Source organism: Cydia pomonella, chromosome 20 (assembly GCF_033807575.1).
Source record: "Cydia pomonella isolate Wapato2018A chromosome 20, ilCydPomo1, whole genome shotgun sequence".
NCBI classification, from domain to species: Eukaryota; Metazoa; Arthropoda; class Insecta; order Lepidoptera; family Tortricidae; genus Cydia; species Cydia pomonella.
Genome location: NC_084722.1, coordinates 271,020 through 284,147, shown reverse-complemented (window position 1 = coordinate 284,147; position 13,128 = coordinate 271,020). Strand labels below are relative to the sequence as shown.

At 37.1% G+C, this 13,128-nt stretch overlaps 1 protein-coding gene across 2 annotated transcripts in view; it reads left to right on the top strand.

Moving 5' to 3' along the window:
* Nucleotides 1–13,128, top strand: part of LOC133528742 (nose resistant to fluoxetine protein 6-like) — a 46,292-nt gene that overhangs the window by 23,856 nt on the left and 9,308 nt on the right. For both annotated transcript variants that reach the window (XM_061866193.1, XM_061866192.1), the window contains exons 2-4: nt 3,991–4,127; nt 6,286–6,410; nt 7,229–7,437. In XM_061866193.1, the coding sequence (XP_061722177.1) occupies nt 3,991–4,127; nt 6,286–6,410; nt 7,229–7,437 (471 nt within the window). The remainder of the gene's footprint in view (nt 1–3,990; nt 4,128–6,285; nt 6,411–7,228; nt 7,438–13,128) is intronic.

Genomic DNA, 13,128 nt, shown 5'->3' with positions numbered 1-13,128 from the left:
CCAGTGCATAAAGTTTGTAATTAAAGTAATTAAATCGCCCTTGGGTAGTCCTTGTCTAGACGGACAGGGCTCTAGGTCATTCCATTTGCATTTATTCAGTAAACAATTTAATTCATTATTGAAAGCAAAACTCGTATAACATGTGAATATAGTTGCGGAAATTTTCTAGAAAATTTCAAAATTTTGGTTTAAAAACTACTTAAGTATCTGCAAAAACTAGCACATCAGTATCTTGTGTCTAATTTCAGGTCAGGTCAGGTTGTGGTGTGTGTTGTGATTCCAGGTGTTTCCTATAACACGAGCAAATAATTAAACCATATATTGTACTCCTAAAACGATATAACTTTTGAATAACAACTTTTAAAAATTATGAAATCTTTAGATTTTACCTTTTTCATACAAATTTAATATTATTTTCAATGAACGCTGACATCAGTGTGTTTGATAGCTTGTCACGCTTTAGACATAACAATACATTGCGTCTTAGAATTAACTTCAATGTGTAACAAAAATCGAAACATAAGTTATTTTTCACAGTTGTTGAACAAATGTTGGTCAGTTTGAGGAGTCCAGCCTACAGTTTAATTTATTGCTCCTGTTACAGGAAACACCCGGTGTAAGCCATAATCAAAGATACATTGATTAAGATGAGTAAAATCAAAGACAATTGGCTCCTTGACTGTTTTTTTAGGGTTCCGTAGCCAAATGGCAAAAAACGGAACCCTTATAGATTCGTCATGTCCGTCTGTCTGTCCGATTATATCACCGCCACTTTTTTCCGAAACTATAAGAGCTATATTACTGTTCAAACTTGGTAAGTAGATGTATTCTATGAACCGCATTAGGATTTTTACACAAAAGTAGAAAAAAAAACAATAAATTTTGGGGGTTCCCCATACTTAGAACTGAAACTCAAATCTTTTTTCATCAAACCCATACGTGTGGGGTATCTATGGATAGGTCTTTAAAAATGATATTGAGGTTTCTAATATCATTTTTTTCTAAACTGCGAGAGAGACACTTCCAAAGTGAAAAAATGTGTCCCCCCCCCCCTGTAACTTCTAAAATAACAGAATGAAAAATCTGAAAAAAAAATATGATATACATTACCATGCAAACTTCCACCGAAAATTGGTTTGAACGAGATCTAGTAAGTAGTTTTTTTTAATACGTCATAAATGGTACGGAACCCTTCATGGGCGAGTCCGACTCGCACTTGGCCGCTTTTAATTAAATAATGTCAAACGATCTTGATTTTCCTGAGGATCAAATGTCTATATAGGACTCATGGCATTTAAGCAACACAAAGATCAGAAATGAAAGTTAAAGTCTGACGCTCGCACTCGACGATTGAAACGCCTCTAACAATATGATAAGGTGATGTGACGTCACATCATATAAGTCTGTCCTAAATGCATGGAAGATCAACGAAATTGCCATTTTGACCCTGAAATATTGCGTTTATGTGTATAGTTGTAATACAATTTATTTTTCAATAAAATGTAAGGAATCGGATAGTACCATTTCTTTTTCTATTTTTGAAAGACAAAAAAAAAGTTTTTTTTTGAGATTTCGGAGCCTTGTAAGTATTTTTTTATAATCTCAACATCATTTTTAAAATTCCACTTTTTTATAATAGATGGCTCATTTTATAATAATAATAATAAAATACTTTATTGTGCACTACAAAGAAATATACATGTTACAAACAAAAAAAAGGACATAAGTAAGTAGGTAACAACAGGCGGACTTATCGCTAAAAAGCGATCTTTTCCAGACAACCTTCAGATAGCGATTCAGTGGCTAGAAATAAAGTTATTGGGCAGTTTTATATCTATTTAACTAAATTTTGTTATAATATTCAACATGTGTCAAGTACCCAATTATGCGCTTCGAATTTGACAAGTAAACGAAATGGCGCTGTACAGTCAGCATCAAAAGTAGCGGATGAAATAACGCGCCAAAAGTATCTGATATTCCGGATAACTTTTCCAAACCCTTCGGCCGCGTACGCAACCAGAGCTTCGTAACCAGATGCGTTCGAAAACTATTTCTGCCTTGTACGAAACCGGTTGCGATCAAAAACTAATTTCGTCTTACCCGTAACCAGTTACGATCGAACACTTCTCGTTCTTATACGAAACCAATGTCTGGGCCATCTAGCTATAGGTTTTTTTTTTCAAATATTTTGTCATGATACTCATGATAATTTCTTATCCTGTGCATTTTTTGGAAACTATTGATTTAACAAAACTCAACTCAAGCCAGTGTCTTTTAAGGAACAAGGTTACATTGTATTTGCCAACAAAGTATTTGAATATTATCAACTGGTACAATTTTTGTGTTCTGATTTTTAACTAGATATATAACGTGTACAGTACTTATACTGTATAACAAGGTGTATAAATATAATCATAACTGACTTTATCAACGGTCGAAAGGTTTCGTACAACAAAGAAAAGTGTTCGATCGTAACTGATATCTAGTAAGACGGAATTAGTTTTTGATCGCAACCGGTTTCGTACAAGGCAGAAATAGTTTTCGATCGCATCTGGTTACGAAGCTCTGGTTGCGTACGCGGCCGAAGGGTTTCCAAATATAGATAAATTGTTAAAATTCGCGCTCAAGAGTATATCTTTTAGTCTTAGTTATTCTACATTAAAAACATCACTTTTTGGTAAGCTGTTATAAAATGCTTAGATACTTATGAAACGTTATTTGATCCGCTACTTTTGATGCTGAGTGTAAAACTTTATATTACATTTTGCTGTGACACTGATTGTGAAAAGTTGATAATTCAGTGACCGCAAAACACATAGATATAATATTCCTTCCAGCTGTAACCAGAGCGTCACACACACAGCTGTACAACAATGAGTAACCAGACGCTGTGGCCATGTCGATAATGCTAGGTACTCCGGCCGATCCGGATTGCAAGTTGTTCCAGAGACCTGTCGCCATTTTATCCATCCCGAATTTATTATATTTCAAGTCACGGTCGATGTTTCCATCTCTTTAGATCAATGACTCAAGGTAACGAAAGTCGGAGCAGACCAGGGTCATTTTCTGAACGCGATTTTTTTTCTGTCCGAGATCAAAATCGGAAGGTGCTACCTTGTGAAGGTGTCAGATGATATATATTACGCACCTTCTTTTTTCATAAACATGTCACACTTCCATACCTCTCTGATACAGTATGCATACATATTGAGTAGTAAAAACATAACAAAACATTTTAAACAAGTGATGAACGCTAAGGATGCGCGGAGCTTTGGTCTAAGGGGCTTTTGGCTTTTGTGGTTACCTTGGTTTCCAATTCCCATCTCATTTTGAAAGCGAAATACATAGTTTCCAATACTTCACACTTATGTTTTTTGAAGGATACATATAGTACACAGCAAAGCAAACTATTAAATGAAACGAACACGTTGAGTAGTGAAGGGGATACATTAGCAATCTGCAATAATGATGTACTTACTTAAGCATTAGGAATGGATATCTGAATTCTGCATGAACAGTACATGAAGTCGGGTGTTGAATATAGCTATTCAGCTGATGACAAATGTTGATAGAAAACCGCAATCGAAATTTCAATAATCAATGGGAATAGTTAAGGGTTAAGGATGTCTCAAGTTAGACCGGCCCGGGGTAGGGCTGGGACAGGTTATCGGTGATCACGTGATGCCTTAGAAAATGAAGTGTCGGCCGCCTCGGCCCGGCCCCAGGGCCGGTCTAACTCGAGTAATTCTTTAAGTTACTTCTCGTAGCAATCTTCATAAGAATATGGCAGTAAGTAGCTTGGTATAGCTACATGACAGTACTTACTGCTTAACCATGCAAAAGGAATCTGGTGGATTCAGTTATTTATTTATACTTGTCCCAGTGCTAGGCAAAGGCCTTCCCTCTTTCCCTCCATCTGGTTCTGTCCAATGCACAATCCCGCCACTTTGTTATAGTTCAAAAATTGATGGCTTTCTTTGTTATTTTCAGCTGAGGAGTACTACTCCATGCCTCAGCTGTTCCACCTGGACGAGTACGAGAGCTGCGTGGCGACGCGCGGCGTGTACTGCCTGGGCAGCTTCGAGCTGTCGCCTGACGGGGAGTCCAGGGTGTTCCGGCTGATGCAGGTGAGGACCTTGATGACTTCATGCTATAACTGTTTCATCTGCAGTACGAGAGCTGCGTGGCGACGCGCGGCATGTGCTGTGTGTGGACTCGAGAGTAGTCTGCCTCTTGCAGGTGAGGACTCTGAAGAGTACTCCATGCCTCAACTCTTCCACCCGGAGTATAAGAGCTGCAACGTGACGCGCGGCGTGTACTGTCAGTTCGCATTCTATCGTAATATATTGGTAATGCGATATTTGCAATGTGCATCAAACCGGGACGGTGTACCCAATACTGCCCGGACTCACGTCACCAATTCTACACATTATAAGTATTACAACGAAAGGATTTCTAGAACAACGTGAAACAAGTAAGACAAAAGGGGCAAAAAAGTGTTGGGGACGTGACGCTATTTTTTAACGCTGATAAAGCTAAGAAGCCGATATTTCACATGAATACTTAACGTTGAATAACATAATAGCTTAACGTTTGATTAACTAAGTTTTAAATTTAACGGTATATAATATAGGTACTAATACAGATTTCTGCAGGTTTACACTTAACTTTATTATCGATCTACCAGTGGATGTAAGGAAATCGCAATCTGATGCCTCACTCAAGGAGAAGTTGAAAAAGTTGTGGTTATTAGACTCCTGAGGGCCTACCGCGACCACGTTCGACGTGTAGCCTCTTTGTCGCACTTGTAAATTCGTAGGTACGTAAGTGTGACAGGGAGGCAACACGTCGAACGTGGTTCGCGGTAGGCTCTCTGATATTAGAACTGAGTACTTTTTATTTATATATATATTATATGTTTATGTATGCATATATTTATTTATAATATCTATCTTATATATAGGTTTATTTTATGTATATGTTATAGTTTGCGTATTCATACTACGGGTTGTCTACTTTTTATTTTATTTTATTATTAATGATTGCCCTCGTCCTATTTTTATGTGTATCCAAAATTCTCATATTGCTACTGTTAATATTGATTTGTCTTTCACATGTTAGTGTTTGATCCTTTCGCATTTTCTCAAAGGTTAGCTGGAAGAGATCCCTTCTAGGGATAAGTTCGCCTTTGTACATAACATTGTTTTTTGTTTTGTTTTGTCTTTTTTATGTTAACCTGTTTGTGTGCAATAAAGTGACATACATACATACAATATTACAACGAAATTACTTATATGAAAAAGTGAAAACATATACCTACAATCACTTATTTACGCGCCCGCGACACAGAATACGACGCGCTATCAACGACGCGAACCAGTCCTCAAAATGTTTGCTTAAAAATGGAGATCTAGGCTCTCCGAAAAATGTCGGTCCGAGTTACTAAAATTTTACAGAACTCATGTAGTGTTTTGTAAAATAAATTGAATTAGGTAGAATAGGTAGTATTGTGACCAATGATTCACTACAGTTTAAATTCGATTGAAATGTTCACCTACATTATATCAGTACCCCTAGTGTAAATATTTTCGACAGCGAAACGTTACGTACGCGTTTGCGTTAAGTGTCACTTTGTATGAGATTTTTGACTTTCCAAAACGTCCCGCTTGGCGCGCTGTTCAAAAACCCATACAAAATGAGACTTCGCTATCGACTAAATTTACACTAGTGGCACTGATGTGCACTGTACTTACGCGTTGACGTAAAACTGAATAAGAAACGAGTTACATTATGAAACCTTCTCGCAAGCCAACAATTTCGCAAACATTAATAATTAGACATTGGTCACTTCATATCGAAACTAAGATTCATTGGAATTATTTACAAACCTTATCTAGTAAGTAAATCACATGCGTGCAGACTTTGGACATAAAAAACTAGCAACTGTGTTTTTGAAACGAGTAGTTTAACTCTTCTTCGAGCTAAATGTCAACACAGTTTAAGCCTTAATTGGATGCCATAAGGCTCATTATTTATTTAAGCTTGTTGTAATCTTCATTACGCACTGCGAAGCGCAATTGAAGAAGTAAGAAACGTCAATTGAAATCATATGCTTAATGCGGGTGTTCGCAGTCGTACTCGTATGCTTTAAACTTACAATGAGCTTACAATTTAAACCCAAAAATAACAAGATTTAGTTATTTTATGATTTTGTATCTCTCTAAGATTGGAAAATACATAAATAACATACTTATGTAACTAATATTATTCCAATTATTACTGCAGGAGTACTCTTCAAACTGGGTGGATAACTTCAATCACACGCGGCTCCATCGAGGACTATGCGTGTCTCGGCGATGTGGCGAGCCGAACTTACCTGTAGAAGCTCCGGAACCTTCCATGGACTCTTGGTTAGTGTCCTGTCTTACAGCCCCCGGGTGGATAACTTCAATCACACGCGGCTCCAGCTCCAGCTAGGACTATGCGTGTCTCGGCGATGTGGCGAGCCGAGCTTACCTGTAGAAATTCCGGAATCTTCCATGGATTCTTGGTGAGTTGTCCTGTCTTACAACCCCTGGGTGGATAACCTCAATCACACGCGGCTCCATCGGGGAGCATGCGTGTCTCGATGACGAGGTGGGCCGAACTCAGCTGTAGAAGCTCCGGAACCATCCATAAACTCTTGGTGACTGTCCTGTCTTACAGCCCCTGGGTGGATTAGTTCAATCACACGCGGCTTCACCGGGGAATATGCGTGTCTCGACGATGTGGCGAGCCAAACTCGGTTCTGGAAGCTCCAAGATCTTCCGTGGACTCGTGGTAAATCCTACATCACGTGGTCATTTTCATTATTAAATTCTCGAGTGGCGTTCACGATTGTGGATTCTCACTTTAACTATACAAGTATCTAGACTCTGACCACAATAAATTTGCACAAACATGACACTAAGAATGCATCCCTATAACCTCCATACTTGATTTAGCACTTGGCATGAATATTTAGCGTGGTCCGACTCTATCATATTATGCGTTACTCTGTCATTTACATAGAGGTATAGAGGTACTTGTTAGAAAGTTACAGCCATGTTCACTCGATATGAGTACGCGAGTAGTACGACTCCTTCCTCGGTTCTTTTTCGATCTTTAATCCGCAGGTGGTATGTTTGTAATTGTTCTGGAGTTCTGCCACCAACATTCGGGTTTTATCAAGAAAATCGTTTGTTTCCAGGTTCGCATCATGCGTGAACGCGAGCACCATGTCGTCGCACAACCTATCAGCGCGTCTATACCAGTTGGACTACTGTCAGCGGGGGCAGGAGAGTGCTCGGCCTTTAGACGCTGCTGATAGAGCCTTCCCCGTTGTACTGGCAGCCTTGGTCGCTCTTGCTGGGGTCTCTACAGCGTTGGAATGGCTTCTATCTCCACAGACTAAGAAAGGTCAGTATACTAGCCTCGTGACCTATCACCGGCTAACCTAACCAAACTGAACCAGTGCCAAAGAGAAAAAAGAAACGTTTTCTTGACTTCATTAGCCACTTGGTCATTACAGCTGGTATTTTCACTGCTGCGGAGTGACTGTTATCGCCATAGACAAAGAAAGTTCATATCACCCGATCCGATACCAACAATATCTTGAACCGTGCACCTGTATTTCTGACGTTAACGCCTCATCGAAAACACATAGTCATATATAAGGTTACAAGTTCACCTTCGTTCCATATTTCGTCATATCGACCAAAAGGTTAAGGGCAAGGGAGATGGAGCTGTACTGTAGAGTATGTCCAAGGTAACTCTGCACCTTTGACAGAATAAAGTGAATCAATGGTATTATAAACATTATTATTATTTTCATAGACAGTTCACACATTTCCACGCTTTGTCTTAGCAAATCGCAGGCGGAATTAGCTTATTGGTCCGACTGTACGAGTTTATATTTGTTCGCTAATTTACTTTCATTTCGGCAAGATAACAGAATATGCAGTATAGGTACATAAGCAGTATACTTACCAGCTCGAAACGTCGCGAGATTCGCTAACCGGCAAACATGATCGCTTGCGTTTGCGCACCTTGCGCAAGGACCAGTCCTTGTCTAACTACAGCCCTGTGTTTTGCGAAATTATCCCACACGCGGATATACTTTTACTCCATCTAGTGCTTATGCTATACTTTCGAGAAGCGCGCGGTTGTTTTATGCGATAAACGCAGCGTTAAACGCTATGTGTTTGCCGGACACCCATTTTACATCAAATAATCTAATGACACATCTGTTTTACGCGGTAAGCGCATTCTCTTTTTAGGGTTCCGTAGCCAAATGGCAAAAAACGGAACCCTTATAGATTCGTCATGTCCGTCTGTCTGTCCGATTATGTCACCGCCACTTTTTTCCGAAACTATAAGAGCTATACTGTTCAAACTTGGTAAGAAGATGTATTCTATGAACCGCATTAGGATTTTTACACAAAAATAGAAAAAAAAACAATAAATTTTGGGGGTTCCCTATACTTAGAACTGAAACTCAATAAATCTTTTTTCATCAAACCCATACGTGTGGGGTATCTATGGATAGGTCTTTAAAAATGATATTGAGGTTTCTAATATCATTTTTTTCTAAACTGAATAGTTTGCGCGAGAGACACTTCCAAAGTGGTAAAATGTGTGTCCGCCCCCCCCCCCCCCCCCCGTAACTTCTAAAATAACAGAATGAAAAATCTAAAAAAAATATATTATATACATTGCCATGCAAACTTCCACCGAAAATTGGTTTGAACGAGATCCAGTAAGTAGTTTTTTTTTAATACGTCATAAAATTTAAAAAATATATATATTTTCATCAAACCCATACGTTTGGGGTATCTATGGATAGGTCTTCAAAAATGATATTTAGGTTTCTAATATCATTTTTTTCTAAACTGAATAGTTAGCGCGAGAGACACTTCCAAAGTGAAAAAAATTGTGTCCCCCCCCCCCCCCTGTAACTTCTAAAATAACAGAATGAAAAATCTAAAAAAAATATATGATGTATATTACCATGCAAACTTCCACCGAAAATTGGTTTGAACAAGATCTAGTAAGTAGTTTTTTAATACGTCATAAATAGTACGGAACCCTTCATGGGCGAGTCCGACTTGGCCGCTTTTTTTCCTATATTCCATTCACGCATGCACACGACGTTTTTATTTATTTTTTTATTTTAAACTTTATTGCACAATAAAAATAAGTACCTACAAATGGCGGACTTAATGCCTTAAGGCATTCTCTACCACGACGTTAATGTATGACTTCACCTCCTCCTCGCAGAATTTCACATCATCATCAAAATCAAAAATCAAAATCAAAAATGTTTTATTGTATGGTTATGGGTTCTACAAAGGTCTTAGGTAAATGAGTCATGTTCTCCATATCCTGCCTTACAAAGGCGTACAATATTTGGTGAGGTACTTATCTTAGATCTAAATTCAATGTAAAGTACATTTATTAACAAAAACAAAGCATGATATTAAGTGATATAAATTGCCATATTATGTAATTTTACTTAATAATAATGATTATATAACAACAACAACATAATATTAATTACTTATTACATTATTATCATACTATTAATTACTAACATTATTGTGATTTACCTACTAACTTAGTAAAAAGTCATTTATGCTATAGAAGCATTGCTTGACTAACCAATCAAACAGTTTGTTTTTGAAAGGTAATGATGGCAGTTTCTTAAGGTCTGTGGGAAGCTTATTGAATATCTATAGACTCATGCATATAATGCTTTTTGAAAAGAGTGCTGATTTATGGTTAGTGCGTATTATGTCGTACATATATTTGGTTCTGATTGCTTGAGTAGTAGATTTTTTTACGGGAAACAAATCCGGATTATTTTTTACAAATATGCAGACTTCATATATGTAGAGTGATGGGAAAGTAAGTATTCTGTTATCGATAAAGTAAGGTCTACATGATTCCATTTGATTAATACCGTAAATGGAACGAATGCATTTTTTTTGTAATCTGAAAATTCTGTCTTTATTGCTGCTGTTTCCCCACATTATTAGTCCGTAACGCAGATTTGACATTATATATGAGTGGAAAGCGAGTAGGGCAGTTTGATCTGATGATATATTTTTTAGTCGTCGTAGAGGGTATATGAATTTGGCTATTTTTTTTAAATATGTTCCGTATGGTGGTGCCAGTTACTATGTGAATCAATAATTATGCCTAGGAATTTTGATTGGTTAACATTTTCTAGCTCACAACCCTTATAACTTATTTTTGGTTGGATGTTTTTTCCCTGTGGTGAGTAAAACTCCATTAATTTAGTTTTCTGTAAGTTGACTTGAAGGTTATTGGCTTCCATCCAAACATTAATGTCACGAAACACATTATTTATTTCAGCCTCATAGTTTTCAGTCTCATCACCACGAATAATTACGGAGCAATCATCAGCGAAAAGCAGTATCTTATGTTTTGTTATAGTCGGTAAATCGTTGATATAAATTAGAAACAGCAATGGACCAAGAATACTACCTTGTGGTACTCCATAAATTACTTTTTTATATTCAGACCTGTAGGAATTTAATGTATTGCTTTTTTGGCAGTGTGCTTGAATTTCAGTACAATGGTGTCTGTTTTCGAGATATGATTTTAGCCATGAGAAGCAATTCCCTCGTATTCCGTAGGCATATAATTTGTCCAGGAGTCTTTTATGACACACTCGATCAAAGGCTTTGGACATATCCATAAAGATAGCAGATACAGGAATCCTGTCATCTCTACATGTACTGACAATTTTTATAAGCTCGTATACAGCTAAAGCCGTAGTTTTATTTGCTCGAAAGCCAAATTGTGCGTTGGTAAGTATATTATATTTATTAAAGAATTCAATTAATCTATGGTAAACAATTTTTTCTAGTATTTTCGAAAACACAGGGATAAGGGCAATCGGTCTATAATTATCTATATCGGAAGATTTACCTTTTTTAAGAACTGGTTTAACTATTGTTACTTTAAGTTTATTAGGAAAATAACCATCTCTAATGGATAAGTTAATAATATGGTTTAGCGGGTATATGAGTAGGTCAGCATTTTCTTTTATGAGTGAAGTTGGAATATTATCGTAGCCTACTGAATTTGTGTTCCGTAGATTCTTGATGATTCTATAGATTTCGGATGGATCTGTTGGTTTCATATATATACTAGATTTTAAAACATTACTTGTATATTTATTTTCCTGTATACTATTTTTACTGTTGGTACTAATTTCATCAATAAATTTATTATTAAATGCAGTAGCGATTTCGTCAGGTGAAGAAATTAAATTGTTGTTGACTAGTATTGATTCTATACTTTTATGTGAATCCTTGCTACTGGTATTTTCTTTGATGATATTCCAAGTTCCTCTAACAATATTATTACATTTTTCAACATATTGAGCATTTGTTATTTTGTGAGAAGTTACTATGCATTTCTTTAGTAAAGTTGCGTATGTTTTGTAGTTTTGCTTATGGTTTTCATTGGGAGAATGTATGTATCTTTGATACCTATAACGTTTACCTTTTGCAGAAATCTTAATTCCTGGTGTTAGCCATTTTGTCTTTTTCGTGCTATACATTTTTATTTTAACTAATGGAAAGCACAATTCAAAAAAGAGAGTAATAAGGTCATGAAATTCCGTAAATGCTTCATCCTTTTTGCACAATCTGCGAAATTGACGCCACACTTACGTTCGCGGCTTCGCGCCCTGATTGGCGCATGAGTGTGGAGGGCCCTTTAGATAATGCGTGAGGCGGTTCGCGCTCAAAACCGGACAGGTGGAAACCACGCCACTTTAGTGATGTGACGCTGGTAGCATTTGAATAGCTGCACTTTAACCGATGAATGGCGCAACCGCCTTTTTCTACTTAACATTTAAACTAAAATCAAATAAACCTTTTATTAACTTAATTAAAGCTATAAGTCTAAAGGAAAAAGAAAAGGAAAATAAATAAGAATAGAAAACCTATAGTTATACATACTTACTTAATATTATTGCTATATCTAAGTTATAAAAAAACTGATGTATATTAAATTAATCGATATACTTTCGTTGCATTTCTTGCTTGCCGTTGAGCGAGCTGCGCGGACGCAGCTGTTTGTTTACACAATACATGTCATAACAGATCTGGGCCTTTCGCCGCGGCCCTGACCCGCCTCACGTGGCCGGCACCTGGCACGTGTCGATGACCGGTTTAGGGCCAAACACCGGGCTAAATTAAGTTTACAGTAAAAATAACTGAGTTAACTGACCCGCTGATCTACTTGTTTTGGGGAAGATAGTGAAATTGTTTTCGTAATAAAAGTATCTACGTATTTTTAGATCATAACTATTTTATTTATATAGGTACTAAGGTGTTAAAATAATGAAGTGTTCATTTAAACCTAAGGATGCTGTGGTCGCTGTTATATAAGTATCCCACGTAAGGCTTACTTTTACAGGCTTCGTATTACGCATTAATTATTATACGTGCTAGGAAGCTTATTGGAGATGAGGGATTGGTAGAGGCTAGACTGCAGAGCCTAGAACACCGTAGAAAGGTAGCCTGTTTATCGGTATTCTACAGGATACATTCGGAGAAGAGGTCCTGTTAAAGAGTTATTAAATCATATAACCTAGAATTTGCCAAATTCTCTTCGTCTGAGATTCTTTGAGATGTTCAATTGGGCAAGCCGGTGGTCAGTTCTGTCATAAAAGGCCAAGGACTTAACGACATCATATCTCTTACTTTAATCAGCCACTCGAATTTTAATTATACTACTGATTACATCAATGTTTCCTTTATTACAAAATCCAAGCCAAGCAAGCGATTCAAGCCACACTCGACATATTGAAATCTGTCAAAGTACCTAGCTACACATTTAAACTTCAGAACATGCAGAATAAAGTAGTGGCGTACGTAAGAGATAACGTGTACCTAAATATATGTAAAATACGCTATAAGTAAAAAAAAATCACTATAAGTACCAGTTGGTTGAAATGGCTTTCTATAAAAAACGAAGTACTTATCAGATGCCTTAGCACAGACGCGGGATGTTCTAACGTTAGTCATCATTTACTCTGGTGTTCAGAATTATCTAGCAAGAACCAATATC